Genomic DNA, 16,517 nt, shown 5'->3' with positions numbered 1-16,517 from the left:
AAGTGAATCAATTTAGGTTTTGAATCATTGTTTTCTGCACTTATTACTTGCTACAAACATTGCACTCTGCTAATGTCTATGAGAAAACAGAGGCAGAGAGCAACAGAGAGCCAGACAAGCGGAGAGAGAGAATCTGAAAAAGGAAAACAAAATGCCAAACAAAACCCATCTTCTGGGGCCAAGGACAATAACAGCTGACTTCTGGGGAGACGTGTGTGGAATCCCTCACTCAGGACCGTGACTCCAGCCTTCTGGAAGTTCCACCTGCTAAGGGACACGGGCAAACAAGCATCTGTTTCTATTCAACCTCATAACTTCCTTTTCCTCTGGCTGACTATGAAGAAATTACACTCCTCTTTCTGTAGTAGGAATTAGGAGTGGTTCAATGGGGAACTGGGCTGGTCATCACAAGGAGGCCTGACAGATCAAGGCTCTGTCCAACACCGACCAGCTACCTTAGGGTTGGGATGTGTTTATACATATGTGCACCCAGGGTTGGCTCCCAGTAACTCGCAGGGACAGGGACACCATGGCAGCACCGCTAAGCAGTAAGGTTCTCACAGGCAATATGGCCGAATGTGTAAAACTCAGCTCTGACTGCTTCTTCTTCTGTGCTCCACCAGTGTATTTCATCATAAGCCAAGGGAGGGAAATAACTCCCAGATATATGCTACCCTCCTCTGCACCAATCCGCCAGTAGCAACGAGAACCTCCTGGCAAGTCTTTACTTCAACAGAGAGAGGTGGGCTGAGAAAAATCTAAGGTTCCAGGAGGCGTCATGTTCCTCTCAGAACAACCACCCTTAGATTCATTTCTTCGAGGCCAGGGTGCTGGTCCAGGGCCCGTTTGCTGTTGAGATCGCTGCTCCCATTGTCTACACTGCACTACCTCACTGCAGCTCCGGTGTGGCTTCTCAGCTTTACCATCATCTGTGTAAGCAATTTCCTCATTAAATCCCCTCAGTTTAAATATTTAAAGTAGCTCTAGGTTTCTGGGTTGGACCCTGACAGAGAACAGCAGGCTAAGCTGTCACAGAACCAAAATGCAGCAACCTGCTCCACTTGATGTCAAGAGGGCTCCCAGAACCTCCTTATACCGATCTTCTTGGCAGGACAAACTCTTCCTTCGCCCCTTGGCTTACGGCAGCCAAGTCCAGCAGATTTGTAACAGATCTTACCGTTGGGAGCACAGAAAGCCAAAGAACAACCTCTCACTAAGAATGATAATCTGGTCACCAACTTTCCATTCTGTGGACAACCTCAAGTTTCTCACCTCATGTCAAGGCATCCTTTTTATTGGTACAGATACTAATAATCTTCACTGTGCAGGGTACGATAGAAAAGAAAACACTACCCACAGGAAACGTCCTGTAATTTTTCTGGTAGAGGACCAGCATGCAGCGGCTCTGGCAGTTAAAGATTTATGACCATTTTACAAAATCACTCAGAAGAACGCTTTGTTAACACAATTACAGATAGCTTCCTTTGGCTCTTCCAATAAACACAGGAGAAACATCACCATCAAAATAAACCATATTCAATTCCAAATAGTATTAAAGTATAAGCATTAAGTGAACATACTAGAATTTCATAAAATAAGTTTAGAGAAAAATTAATGATTTAGTTTTGTCTGCCAGGAAATATTCCCTCTTCTTGCCTCCCTGCTCCCAAAAAAGTAAATATATTTCAAGATAAGTGTTACTCTAAGATTATTTTTTAATAACATCCAGTCCAAGTTTGTCTATAAGAGATCTCATTATTAAAACCCAGTAATCTCTGGCACAAAAAGAAAAACAACAGACTACAGAATGTTTACACCAGCCAAAAAAAAATATACTCATTTACAACAGTGCTGTTTTCCACTGTTCTGACACATTACTATTTTCAATTTAGACAAGACGACGTCAGCATTATGATTTTCCATGTCATTTGCAAAACAGGGAGAGAACAGCCTGCCTTCACACTGAAGGCATAGAAAGCAGCTGCGCACCAGCATCAGTACCTCTTTGTCATGGGCAATCAGCTGGGTCTTCACATGGCCGGACACAAGATTCACTCGCCCCAACACCTGCCCGGTCTCCAGCCCCCATATGGTACACGTCGTGTCAATGCTGGAGGTACCTGGAAACAACCAGTGCAAGTCAGCAGCTGACGGGGGTGAAGTTCCCACACCAGCTTCTCTCCTTGTCCCTATTCATCTATTCAGCCCAGGAGACAACGCACTGCAAACACTTCTTGAGTACAGGGATGGAGAGCCCAAAAGAGTCACGTGGGCTTCCCTGGTGGCGCAGTGGTTGAGAGTCCGCCTGCCGATGCAGGGGACGTGAGTTCGTGCCCCGGTCCGGGAAGATCCCATATGCCGCGGAGCGGCTGGGCCCGTGAGCCACGGCCGCTGGACCTGTGCGTCCGGAGCCTGTGCTCCACAACGGGAGAGGTCACAGTGGTGAGAGGCCCGCGTACCGCAAAAAGAAAAAAAAAAAAAGAGTCACGTACTCCATCCTCACCCCAGGGCCTTGGACTCTGCCTGGAGAGACAAGACATGCACACGTGGGAAGCTCAACTCCACGGGAGGAATTAATAACCACATTCCATATTTAGCCTCTTCCCCACTCGGCCCCATTTTAGGATGTTGCACGGACCTCAGGGCCCTGGTTAAAAACTGGCCCAGTGTTATATCTGAGAAAATGTATCTTTGCTTCTTCACACTGGAATACACCCTCCCTCACTCCCTTACCTAAAAGATAAGGATCCACCTCATTCCAGTCAAAGGAGGTCAGAGGAGCACAGAAATCCGAGTTCTTGTTATTGTTTAGCAAACATTCCAGCCTGGTCTCTGTTTCACCAACCTGAAGGAACAATAATCTTTAAAAACTCAGCCAGTCTTATCTTACAAAAAATCTTTAAAGCCTGTTTTAGTCCATATTTTAGTAAATTTAAGACGTGGGGGACATTTTTATCATAGAGTAATAAAAACCAGAGGAACTACTTGAATGCTACTTCTTTCCAAGCTTTCTCCTCTGCCCAGCTTTGTTTCCCAAATTTTCACCCCCAAATTCTTCTAGACGAGAAGTCTTCTCACTCTGCCCAGACCGGGACATCTGTACCCTGCCTGGCTGGACGCCACACCTCCAGCTACAGGAGAGGCCATGGTGACGGCTCGGCAGAGGGGAGGGGAGGCTCCAGGATCCACTCCCATGCTGCACTAGAAGCAGCGGCCTGGATTTTGTTTAATTTACTCAAAAATATCCTGGCTGTAAATAGAATAAGAGACCGCCGGTGTCCCCACCCCTGCAGAAGGCCCTCGTGCTTACATCACGGTCACTGAGCCTTATGCTTCCAGGCCGACTGCAGCCGGCAGCAGGACTTGAAGGAATCTTGGCTGGACTCACTAGGAAATCTGCTGAGCCAAACAAGCTCAGGCCAGATCCGCTCCCACCTGTTCTCCCGGCTGCAGTGATCTGGCCTCCAGCCCCGGCCTGTTCTCCGCGAGTCCACGCTGCTGCGAGCAGCTGACTCTGCGGAGGCCCGTCAAGCACCTGCTTACCCTCCACACGCGGAGATAGTCGCCACTCGTCGCCAGCAGGTCTGGATAGACGCCTTTTGTGTCAGGGATCCACATGAGCTTTGTGGTGGGGTACGGATGGTCGAAGGTGTTCCGGCAAATAAACTCCGAACTCTCTTCGTCTAAACCAACAAGCTGGACCTGTAACACAGCAGAATCCAGCCACGTAAACATCTGCTTCTCGGGAGCAGCACCAAATACACCAGACCCCTGTCAGTGACAGCCGTCCTGATGCTGTACTACCCTTCACTGCAGAGGCAAGAACTAAGAGAGAGAGGGCATCTAGTCCAACGGGCCTGCTGCTCAGATGAGGAAACCCAGCCTTGGAGGGGTTGAGTTACACTGAAGACTGCAGAGCTAGTCAGAGGCAGAGACAAAATCTGAATACAGGTTTTCTGACTCCAACTCCTGCCCTCTTGATCCAACACCCTAGAGCTGTGTTAACTGCCCAGCTGGTTACCTTCCCCCACAAGCCGAGGCACTTGACAACGTGCAGCCGTGGTTTTAGTGACCCCACGACTAGAAGTGCTGTGGACATTCAGTGACATCCAACAAAGGAACGTCTCACCTAAAAAGGCAATCGTAGGGTCTTCCTTGGTGGTGCAGTGGTTGGGAATCCACCTGCCAATGCAGGGGACACGGGTTCGAGCCCTGGTCTGGGAAGATCCCACATGCTGCGGAACTACTAAGTCTGTGCGCCAAAACTACTGAGCCTGCACTCTAGAGCCTGCGAGCCACAACTACTGAAGCCCACGCGCCTAGAGCCCACGCTCCGCAACAAGAGAAGCCACCAAAATGAGAAGCCTGCTCCCCTCAACCAGAGAAAGCCCACGCGCATCAACGAAGACCCAACACAGCCAAAAATAAAAATAAATAAAATTTATTTTAATAAAAAAGGTAATCATCCACAAACCGCCTCCTCCTCTAGCCCCCCAACCTCGCCCCCACTGGCTGGTAATGTGCTGACACAGAAGGGTGTGCCAAACAAGCATTCGGGAACCCAAACCACTGTAACTGGCAAAAAAGTGGGTACTGTCGATGAGAAAGTCCCAGCTGGTCTGGCCACCTTTTCTTTGAGTCAGTTTTGGACCAATATTGACTTCCACCCTTTGCTGTCCAACTCAATCTGGCTCAGTAGGAAATGCCACCTGCTATACATTTGCTTATGAACTTCCACCAGCTGGAAGATGGAATGGTAGGGAGGATAAACGAGAGGATAGGCACTAACCATATAGCAGAAAGAATTCCTTCCACTCCTGTCTTGCTGACTCCAGTCTCAGATACCAGTATCTTCCTATCTTTTTTTTGTTTAAACAATTTTATTTAGGTACAATTGCATACAATAAAATTCACTCACTTTAGGTGTACAGTATCACTGAATAATACTGCATGATGTGGGGGCTTCCCTGGTGGCGCAGTGGTTGAGAGTCCGCCTGCCGATGCAGGGGATGCGGGCTCGTGCCGCGGAGCGGCTGGGCCCGTGAGCCATGGCCGCTGAGCCTGCGCGTCCGGAGCCTGTGCTCGGCAACGGGAGAGGCCACGGCAGTGAGAGGCCCGCGTACCGCAAAAAAAAAAAAAAAAAAAAAAAGGTGTATGGAAAGGTTCTGAGGAGGCATAGAAACGGAAGGCATCCCCAGCAAGCGGGGCAGAGTTACTAACTAGATGGCCCACTTGGCGGGCAGCAAGAGGAGTCATCTGAGAGAGCCCCGCAGAGGAGGCTGATGAAACGTGCCTAGGGCAGGCTCGAGAGCCCTGACAGCAAACTGAAAACAGAGGTGGGTTTTCCCCCGTGAAGGCGTCTGAGAGGCAGTGGTAGGACTGTGAGACCCTGGAGGTATGAGTATGGGGCCTGGTAATGCTGGGCAGGACTGACTGGATCCAGGAAGAGGCTGGAGGCGGGGAGCTCAGCCTGGAGACCCACAGGGGAACAGGTGGGAAAGGTTAAGGGCCTGTGGTGACCGGTAGTGAGAATGGCAAGGGATAACCCGAGATGGCCACAAGAAGGATTTTGACAGAATGAACAGTTCTTATGGAATTAAAAAGTTGACATTCTGACCTTTGCAGAAAACAAAACGTAAAGGAAGATTCTAGATGGAACAGGGAAAATTGGCATCAGGCTTGGTGGGGGAAGGAGGAGAAAATAGATGAGAAGGTAAATTTTGTGGCTCACTGGGCAGAATAAAGCGTAAGCCTCTCATATAGATTCTAAGCCAGATATTGCATTCATCTATTTATTCAAATATTTACCGAGTGGCTATTAGGTGCCAAGCCCTAAGTGCTGGGGATGTGGCAGCAAGCACAAAATCCCTCTTTCTAGCCATGCAGGTAAGGCTAAACTAGAAGGGGAAAATGCTGCTACTGCTAAAAGTTGCTTTCCAGCCATTGGAGGCTTCTCTGCAAACCTCAAAATATCAGCTCCCATGAGCACGTGCCACTTAGGATCCACTTAAGCAGGCATTCAAAGCTTTCGCTAGCCTACCTTATCTTCCACTTTCATTTATCTAGTCAGTGCTTCCCATCCCTCTCCTTACACTGCCCTCACTTATAAAATCCTCACAACTTCCGTCGATCCAAATCCTGCCCAGTATTAATAAAGAACGGTGGCATCAGTCTTCCAGGCCTCCTTACTTACCACTTGCTAGTTGTAGGACCTTGGACATGTTACTTAACTTTGCTAAACCTGTTTCCAATCTGTAAAGTGAGGATATTCACAGTACCTACACCTCACAGAGTTGTATGTAACACCTTTTGTTTGTAAACTGTTCAGTATGATGCCTTCCTCAGTGTATGAGCTTTTAATATTCTTACACCTCACCTCCTTTATAAACCATCTGCAGTCTTCCCAGGACAGTGGTCTCTCAGTACTTATCTATTCCATCCATTTGGTGACTAATCCCACACTGCCTCATGAAAGCACCTGCATGACTGTCTTATGCTATTTCTCTTAGTAAATGCCTTAAAAACAGGGCCTGTAGGGACTTCCCTGGTGGTCCAGTGGTTAAGAGTCCGCCTTCCAATGCAGGGGACGCAGGTTCGATCCCTGGTCAGGAATCTAAGATCCCACATGCCACGGGGCAACTGAGCCCGTGTGCCGTGACCACTGAGCCTGCACGTTCTGGAGCCTACATACCACAACTAGAGGAGCCCGTGACGAACAGCCCGTGTGCCACAACCGGTACCCGACACAGCCAAATAAATAAATAAACATTAAAAAAATAAAAAATAAAAAAAAAAAACAGGGCCTGTGTCTTACTCCTGCTTGTACTGCCAACAGCAATGGTTTTCAAATCTGGCAACCAGATTTACCTAGAGTGCTTTACACATTCCTGGGCTCCCCACCGTTAGCCCAAGATTCTGATTCAACAAGTGTCAAGTGGGGCCCAGGAGTCTATATTCTTAAGACCCTCCCTGGTGATGTGATTCAGCAAGGTTTGACAACCTCTGCACAACAGTACCTAACCTAGGGAAGAAGCCAGGAAATGGCTGGGATCTTTCCTGATCTTCCCAAAGACTTCATGTGTTTGCACAGACTCGTGTTTCATCCTTGGCCTAACTCGCTTTAGCTCTTCTGCTCCAAATTGCCAACCAAGTACTGAAAGGAATAACCCTTTGCTTTCACTGTTATTCAACTGTTGTTCATATACGCAGATGTTAAAAATTTAATGAAAGAGAATATAAGTTCTCTTGAATATTCATATAATACAGAATGAAGTGGTAAAGTCTCCCATTAACTTCATCCTCAATTCTACTTAGTGACTCTCAAACCAGTTTGATATGAACTACTTTCCAAATGGTTTTTCCAAACAAAACAACAAAAAAAAACCCCAGATAGGTTTGGACCATAAAATATATTCTGTAACTTGCTCTTAACAACATCTTGGAAGATCTCATGTCCGTACAAATAGCTCTACCTCATTCTTCCACAGCAGACTGTGGTAAGCACACCATAATTTAACTATTCATAGTTACTGTGGTTATAGCCCATTGTTTTGCTATTATAAACAATGCTCTGTACATATTATGTGTAAAGGCTTTTATTGGTGAGATTGCTAAAAGTGTAACTGCTGCATCACATTTTAGATGTTAATACCACAGGAACTATGAGATAATAAATGTGTGTTGTTTTAAGCTAAAAAAAAAGTCACAGATTCTGTCCAGCAGCCTTTGAAAAGGTTGCTTCCATTTACACTTTCATTAACAGTATATGAGGGTGCCAATTTCCCCATACCTTTGAAAACATTGAAAATAATCTTTTAACATTTTTGTTAATCTTAGAGATGAAAAATGGCATTTTACTACTGAAGGTGAGCATATTTATTATTTTTACTTCTGAATAATAATTTTTAATATGAGTGCTTATAATGGACCAAGTATAAGCATTACACTTACTGCTTTACATGCAATACCTCATTTAATCCTCTCAACATCTCCATGAGGTAGGTACTCTTATTCTTCCCACTTTCCTAAGAGATGGAGTAAAAGAGATGTTAAGTATCTTGCCCAGGATCACAAAGGTTATCACTTCCCCATACTATCAGCAACACTAGAAGCAATAACTTAATCTTTATAAATTTGAAAGGGAAAAGTAACATCACAGGGTCAATTCTCATTTCCCTTAACTACCTGAGGTTGAGTATCTTTTCCTGTTTATTGATCACTTGCATTTTCTCTTCTACAAACTGGCTATTTATACTCTTTGTTCATTTTTCTATCACATTAAGTAAATTAGCTCCTACTGGCTGTCATGTTTTGAAAATACTTTTCGTTGTCCTATCATCTGTCTTTTGACTTTGTCCACAGGATATCTTTTCACATAGAAATGTTTTATTTGTATGTACAGTTGACCCTTGCACAAGGTGGGGGGTTAATGCACATATAATTTAGTATCTGAGTCCTCTGCATCTTTGGATTCAACCAACCATGGACCCTGTGTAGTACTTAATTGAAAAATATCCACTTATAAGTGGACCTGTGCAGTTTAAACCCGTACTGTTCAAGGGTCAACTGCACTATAGCCTGTCAATCTTTTCCTTAGTTGACTCTGGATTTAATGATTGGCTTAAAGATCACCTTCGCTGCGCACCCTCCACTGCCCCAGTACAAATTTCATAGTCAATTTTCTTTTACTATGTTTGTGGGACTGTTCTTTACTTGATCTGGAATTGATTTTCATATATGACGTGAATTAGGGGGCTCTAAATTTTTCTGCCATACAATTTATTTTTTTCCCCAGTGAGTTAAAGTTCTATCTTATCAATAACTACATTTCTATATATACTTAGTTCTGCTTTGGAACGTTGTGTGTGATTGCACCAACTATATGTGGCATTGGCTGTAACTATACCAATTCCAGTATGTTTACTCTGATCTGGTAGGCAAGTGTTCCCCTCTCTGTTTTCAAAACATTTTTTCCCTTTTTTTTTTTTGGACATCAGTATACATTTATTTTTAAGACTCTGGAGACAAATAGTATTCCAGTTCTGGCCTCGCATTTACCTTCTATGCCACTTTGGGGAGTTACTTAGCACATCTGGGCCTCAGCTTCCTCATCTTCCCATAAGTTTTGATATGTATTATTTTTACCAATCAGCTGATTTCCCTTAAGAAAAATTTTTTTCTTAATACATGGTCAATTTTTATAAATTATCTTTTTAAAAAGTGCATTCTATTCCCCATATAAATCTTATATACTCAAGTATATTTTCAGGTATTCACAGGAGCACAATCTGTAACAGCTGCAGATTTGCAGACACTGCTCCATGCCTTCTATCATCAACTGTGGCTAGCCTCACTTTTCCTTCCCCTCTTCAAGAGGATGTGATCATTTTGCCCGGATGTCCAAAGATTCTTTCTTCACCCTAGGAAAATGTAGACACTTTCCTAGGAAAGTTTTCAGTGCCAATTGTTTTGTGTCCATTTCTCTTGAGATATAGTTTGAACTCATTACTTCAAACCTTTATTCTATAAAGTCTTCTTTAACGACATATTTGAGTTTTTGTGTTTCATTTCTTTGGCCTTCTTCAGAGACACCAATTATACCTAAGTTAGACGTTCTTTATTTTCTGCATCTATTACAGACTTTCTAATTGTTCACTTCCACTTCATTTTCTCAATCTGTCTTCCCTATCTTTCACTGTTTTCAGCAGTTTGTATTCATTTTAATTCTCTTTCTAATGTGGCTTTTAGGTCTGTGATAATTTTTGTTTTCTCTTCCACTTTTTTCCTGGGCTGCACCTGCTGGTGGTCCCATTTTCTCTTGTCACCATGCCTAGTTTACCTGATCTCCTGTATCTCCACCTGGAGTTCTTTATTTTCTTAAGTTCTTTGAATTCGTGGTGGCAGGACTGGCCATTAATTTTCAACTAAGGTGAAAACAATTTTCTAGTGTAGATACTTTACCTTCCATTTGTTTCCCATTTTTTCCCCCTCCTTTCTTATAGTATCTCTCTATTGCTACTATGCTGGTTCCTGAATGAGGCAAGTTCTTTCTAGATGATCTGAAGGAAGTTCCTATGGGAGAGAGGTCAGGGCCATGTTCCAAGTTAGCATAAATACATGAGGCTTTTGCATCTTCCCAGCCAACAGAGATGAGGAGCTGTCAAGCTGCTCACAATTCAATCTTTTCCAACCTGCCTCATCTAGTGCTTCTAGAGACGATGGCATGTCTCCGTGTCTCCTTATACAGCTTAGCTTCCCTCTCATCCAAGGTGTCAAGTGCGGTCTAGAGAAGCTCCTGCTGCCAGCTGTGCACCCTCTTCTCACTGTCCCAAACAAAGGACTGTTGATTTTGCCTATCAAAATCCTATCCTGGAGAACTGTGCTCTTCTGAGTTTGAATCTGCAGCCACAGACATCCTTTCTCAGCATCTTCCTATACCCATTTGATCTTCATTATACTGCCGTCCTTCCTCACTTATTGTGGGAGCGTAAGGAAAAAGTATGTCTTTAATCATCTTGTCAACATTTAGGTTACCCCTCTGCCTTTTCTTTCCTCCATAGTCTTCCCTGTCCTCCTGTTAAACTTCTTCTATCTCCCACCTCCACTGCCTTTCTGCAACTATTGTTTCACAATGCTTTACCCCAACATATGAAACAAATGCCCCCTAAAAAGAAAAGACTGTGAAACAAGATCATTTTTACTTATTTTTAAACTGTGGATATTACTATGTCACATATCTCCTAAGGAGCAGATATAAAACATAAAATATTTATTCCTTGGAGGCATGACCACACCTTCACTTTCAATTACTTTCATGAACAACAACATAAATTACTATTCACATTACTCATACCTTGTATTTTTTAAAATTTAAAAGCTGCTGTGTTTATCTTGTTACTATGCTCCTTGAGGGAGGAAACTGTGTATCCCTCTTTAACTACATGCAGTGCTAGTACCAGAACATGAAGGTGAATGCATATGAATATGTGTGCACATATATGTAATTAATAATAATTAAAAAAAACCCCGGGGCTTCCCTGGTGGCGCAGTGGTTGCGAGTCCGCCTGCCGATGCAGGGGACACGCGTTCGTGCCCCGGTCCGGGAAGATCCCACATGCCGCGTAACGGCTAGGCCCGTGAGCCATGGCCACTGAGCCTGCACGTCCAGAGCCTGTGCTCCACGATGGGAGAGGCCACAACAGTGAGAGGCCCGCATACCGAAAAAAAAAAAAAAAAAAAAAAAAAGTTATCTAAACCAGTAATACCACTCTTGACAGTAGAACATTTCCCCACAATTGTTAATATAACCAAAATCAGCTAAGGCAAAATTCTGACAGAATAAACCAGCTTTTCTTGGTCTTTTCCATTTGTCCTCGTTTCAAGCCTGTTCCTGACTGATCATTGTTGATCAACATCTGCAGAGAGGTCCTGCCTTGTCAAACTCTGAGATGAACTCTGGCACAGCACCCCTTCAGCTCCTGGCTCTGAGGCTAATCAATCAGCTCTGGCATCACAGCCCCAGGCAGGCCAGACTACCTACAGAACACAGATTCAACTCCTTGTTCAAATCACAGCATCTGCAGTAAGTCTGTGTGAACCAGGTTAGGGCAAAAAACAATATAGCAGAAGTTTTATTCAGTGGTCTCATGGAGGAATTAGTCCCTTCACTGTCTAGAAAAAAGAAAGGAGGAAGTTAAAACCAGAAGAGTTTTATACTTTAAATTCCCCTGCTGACACTCTTGGCAAGGACTGATGGAGCACGGCAAAATTCTAAATATCTATCAAAAATACTTATGTGTATTAAAACACTTTCTCCTTACTGCTACCAATCTCAAATCTGCTAAGAAAGGATACAGAAGGTTACCAAGTATCATCGCTGTGCCTAAAACACAACAAATAAATATTTGTTGAATTAATGAACAAATGAATGAGAATCCTGAAAGGCTGCCAGAAATACTGAGAAATGAAAACTTATATGCCAGGGTCAAAACCATTATGTGCCAAATACGCAGCGTTTGGGGGTCTGCCTGCCGATGCAGGGGACACGGGTTCGTGCCCCGGTCCGGGAGGATCCTGCGTGCCGCGGGGCGGCTGGGACCGTGGGCCATGGCCGCTGGGCTTGCGCGTCCGGAGCCTGTGCTCCGCGGCAGGAGAGGCCACAGCAGTGAGAGGCCCGTGTACCACAGGAAAAAAAAAACAAAAAAAACCATTATGTGCCAAATAGATAAAGTAATTCTACATTAAAGATCTCATAGGAATCAACACAGGCTGACAAAGCAAGCATTCATCCCATGTGCATTTCAAGTACAAGGTAGTCTTACTCAGATTCACTACCAGTATTCTTCAAAAAGCATCAGGTATACCTATGATTTCTCTCCTCAGAACCTCAAAAAATGTTTTCTAGATGCCAAATCTTAAAGCGCAAATGGTCAGCTAGTTAAATATTAGGGCAAAATAAATTCCAATCACGCTGTCAATTCTATTCAAAACCAACCCTGAAACATGCAACTAAGTGGAATAGAAGCCCAGGAACTGCTACCCATCTTTCCCCATAAAACAAGGGAAATACCACTTGTCTAAAGATGACAGATATTGTCAAAACTCAGGAGAAATACCAGAGTTCTTTTTTTTTTTTTTTAATTTATTTTGGGCTGTACTGGGTCTTTGTTTCTGTGCGAGGGCTTTCTCTAGTTGTGGCAAGCGGGGGCCACTCTTCATCGCGATGCACGGGTCTCTCACTATTGTGGCCTCTCTTGTTTCGGAGCACAGGCTCCAGACCCGCAGGCTCAGTAGTTGTGGCTCACGGGCTCTAGAGCGCAGGCTCAGTAGTTGTGGCTCAAGGGCCTAGTTGCTCCTCGGCATGTGGGATCTTCCCAGACCAGGGCTCGAACCCATGTCCCCTGCATTAGCAGGCAGATTCTCAACCACTGTGCCACCAGGGAAGCCCCAGAGTTCTTATATCAGAGTTACTGTGTCTAATCCAGGTAGAACAAGAGAAAATGGGCTTAAACTAGCATATTACAGTACTTGGAGTCTGACAACAAGAAGCTTCTACACCACAAAATGGGTTTGGTTGAAAGAAACCAAGAGAATTTTTTCCCCTGGGTCTTTAAAAGGCAAAGGAATGAACATAATGACCTTTTGAGGTACCTTTCTGACCTAAGGTCCTGATTTTTCTCCGGAAAATACAAAAGTCAAATTTATCTAACACCCATATAATGCTCCTTGATTATATTTCAATTACAGATAGAGTAGTGATGATGTTTAAGTAATAATAGCTAACATTTCTAAATTGCTTACTATGTGCCAGGCAGAGTTCCTAACTCCATTACATATATTAACTCATTTAATCTTTCTTATTACTCTCATTTTACAGATGAGGAAACTGAGGCACAGAGTTTAACTTGCTTAAGGCCATACAAAACTGGTAAGTGGCAGGGCTGAGATCTCAACCCAGACTACCTCAAAGAGGCTATTTGGTAATTGAGCTTTTTTCATGGGATGGAATCAATATTTAGGCACATGCAGATGCAAAAAGAAGGATTCCTGTCTCTGGTCAGGAGATGCCAAGGTAACTCCAGGATAATGGTCTTAGAGCACCACCTGGACCACCTGTGTCTGAATCACCTGGGTGTCTGTTAACTAGTGAAGCCTGAGAATGTATAAGTCCCTCAAAGGATTCTTATACACAAGCTAAAATTTAGAAAACCATTCTCCAACACCAGTGTTGCTCTATCCCCAAGCAGAGACCACAAAAAAACATCAAACACAATTACCAATAGTAGGACTCTTTATTCCAGGTGTAGTTGATAGAGCCTAGTTTACTCCACAATTCCCAAATTTATTCAGATGATGGAACACCTGGAAGTCAAGTTGTTCTTGAAATGCTAAGAGATTTAATTCTACCGAACTACAAATAATTTTACTACAGGAAAATGTGATGACATGAATACAAAAGTTTTCTTAAATTATAATCACGTTTTCTTAATGTCTCACAGTAAAAAAAGATGACCGTTTCTATGCTTTTTCATCAATGTTAATTTGCTGTGTCAATTTATTTTGTCCTCTACTGGCAATTACTATTGACAGCAAACAGGAACCAAAGGTCTGAGAATTTCAACCAATAATTTTGAAATTCCTCTAAAATATGAAGTCTGGCACCTCCATGTCCAGGTTTCTCCGAAACTGAGCCTCATAATCACTGTGTTAAAGTGAGATTTACTGCCCGCCAGGCCCTAGGCACAGATCCTCTACAGCAGGGTTTCTTACCTTGAGGTCCATGAACTTGAGGCGGAAAATCACATTTACATTTTCACAAACCTCTAGCTAAAATTTATCATTTCCTTCCATTACAAATGGAGGCAGCTACTCACCATGGCATCAAGATCTGTGATTTGTTACCAATAAAAATCACTGATTTTTTTCATATCACATCACAATGAACATCTTGAAATGCTGTTTACCCTCATCCCTACTTCAAGATTAATGATTATAATGGATGATGTAATTTAATGAGTTAACTTAAAAGTAAAGATTATCACTTTTTTTTGTTTTTTGTTTTTTGCGGTACGCGGGCCTCTCACTGTTGTGGCCTCTCCCGTTGCGGAGCAACAGGCTCCGGACGCGCAGGCTCAGCGTGTCCCCTGCATCGGCAGGCGCACTCGCAACCACTGCGCCACCAGGGAAGCCCCCAGATTATCACTTTTTAAAAAATGTTTTTAATAACTATACCTCAGGGCTTCCTATAATCTGGGGATGCGGGTTCGTGCCCCGGTCCGGGAGGATCCCGCATGCCTCGGAGCGGCTGCGCTCCTGAGGCATGGCCGCTGAGCCTGCGCGTCCGGAGCCTGTTGCTCCGCAACGGGAGAGGCCCAACAGTGAGAGGCCCGCGTACCGCAAAAAACAAAAAACAAAAAAAAACGAAAAACAAACAAACAAACAAAAAATAACTATAGCTCAATATGATTGGTTTCCTTTGTAATCCTATGTATTTTATGCATTTGAAAACAGAATTATGAACAGAGATCTACTGGCTTCAAACTGCCAAAGGTGTCCATGACAGACACACACACACACACACACACACACACACGTTAAGAACTCTGACCTAGATAGGTGAGGGCACAAAAACAGTAGGCAAGACACTGCACTGCCTACATCATGCAAGTGAACTGAGACAGAGGTAACCGCTTAACCTATTACCCCTGGGATCATCAGACCACGCGGCCTGTGTGCCTGTGGCACAAAGAAGGGGCTCCACATGGTTACTAAATGAAAGGACAAACTTTGGGGTAGAGTCCCTGCAACGGAGGTTTGACACCAATTACTCCACTGATTCCCCCAGCAGCCTAACTGTGGCTCAGTTTCTCCTCTCTTAGAAATGGGACTACTGCTTACCCAAATCGACCCTGGAAGAACTTGCAAGGAAAAAAAATCTATCTGTGTGAAAAGATTCAAGCCCTTTGAAAGATATATTTTGCTTTTCTTCCCCTTTTAAACATGTATCCTTAAACAACAGTTCTAATGTTCTCAATTTTACTAGTTCAGTTTACACATCAGGGCCTTGAATTCCATTCCCAGCTCTGCTGTCCACTATGGGCCATAAAGAAGAAAGAGGCACCAGAGAAAAGAAAATAAAGCTATGTCTTGTCAGGACTCTCTGCTTTCTGTGGGCAATGGGTGGACTCCAAGATCAGTGCATACTCCCCAAGATTTGTTTGTAAATCGTGTATGTGTGATGTCTGGGTAATGAAAGTCCATCGTTTTCATCACTTTCTCAAAGGGGATTCCAAAATAGTTAAGACCTAACTCTAGAGAAACAGATGTGCTCCTGAAAAACTGTCAACAAAATTACAATGTTCAAATGTTTTTTACAGGACCTTTATGTGTAAAAAAGAACTTTCCTACAACAAACTGTGGGTCAGAAATAATAAAACTGACCTGTGCAGTGCCCCACAGCTGGTCAGTGGACCAAACAGGACCCAACCCAAGAGCACCTGGCTTTCTTCCCTGCCCCATGCCTGTCACCATCCAACACTTTATTCTTCTTAAGTCACGGTGTTCATGGTGTTTAGCAGGTGTACAGGCTTTCAACATCGCTAGGCACGGCTCTCCGTTGCTCTGATCAATATCAATCACGTTTACTCTAATACAATAAACGGAAGAGATTAAGGAATAAAGGAAAGAAAACTCTTCCCACTAACTTATTCAACAACTTTCAAAAATAAATTTATGCTGCACTGCCGGCTTAAAGCTTCCTCCTATTACCCGTGCTTCTGTGAAGGATTCTCAAATTGTGGATGTCCAGGAAGACTTACTACTCAAGATTACATATCTGTATTAGCACGAAAGATGCCAAGAAAAAAATACGGCAAGTATCATCCTTCTCTGTTCGGAAAACAATGGCGGGATTACAGCCATTGGCCAAGATTTCCAAAAAGAGGGTCTCTTTGAAGAGGACGAATATGAGGCAGCAATAGCAATGGCAATCCCGGCAAAGGGCTGGGGGAATCCAGGAA

At 43.8% G+C, this 16,517-nt stretch overlaps 1 protein-coding gene across 6 annotated transcripts in view; it reads right to left on the bottom strand.

The window, feature by feature from the left end:
• Positions 1-16,517, bottom strand: part of DCAF7 (DDB1 and CUL4 associated factor 7) — a 33,652-nt gene that overhangs the window by 16,226 nt on the left and 909 nt on the right. For 5 of the 6 annotated variants that reach the window (XR_003791941.1, XR_003791943.1, XR_003791942.1 and 2 more), the window contains exons 2-4: positions 3,544-3,702; positions 2,734-2,845; positions 2,002-2,120 (exon numbers count right to left, since the gene is read on the bottom strand). Coding sequence is in view for 2 of the 6 variants with exons in the window: in XM_029211768.1 (XP_029067601.1) it covers positions 2,002-2,120; positions 2,734-2,845; positions 3,544-3,702 (390 nt within the window). In the remaining 4 variants the exon portion in view is untranslated. Of the gene's footprint in view, positions 1-2,001; positions 2,121-2,733; positions 2,846-3,543; positions 3,703-7,967; positions 8,062-16,517 lie in introns of those variants that run through there. The other variant, XM_029211769.1, reaches the window with a different exon arrangement.

Source organism: Monodon monoceros, unplaced genomic scaffold (genome assembly GCF_005190385.1).
Source record: "Monodon monoceros isolate NGI ecotype Baffin Bay Population unplaced genomic scaffold, NGI_Narwhal_1 Super_Scaffold_9, whole genome shotgun sequence".
NCBI lineage: Eukaryota > Metazoa > Chordata > Mammalia > Artiodactyla > Monodontidae > Monodon > Monodon monoceros.
The sequence above is the reverse complement of the archived record's forward strand: the minus strand, read 5'-3'. Positions and strand labels throughout refer to the sequence as shown.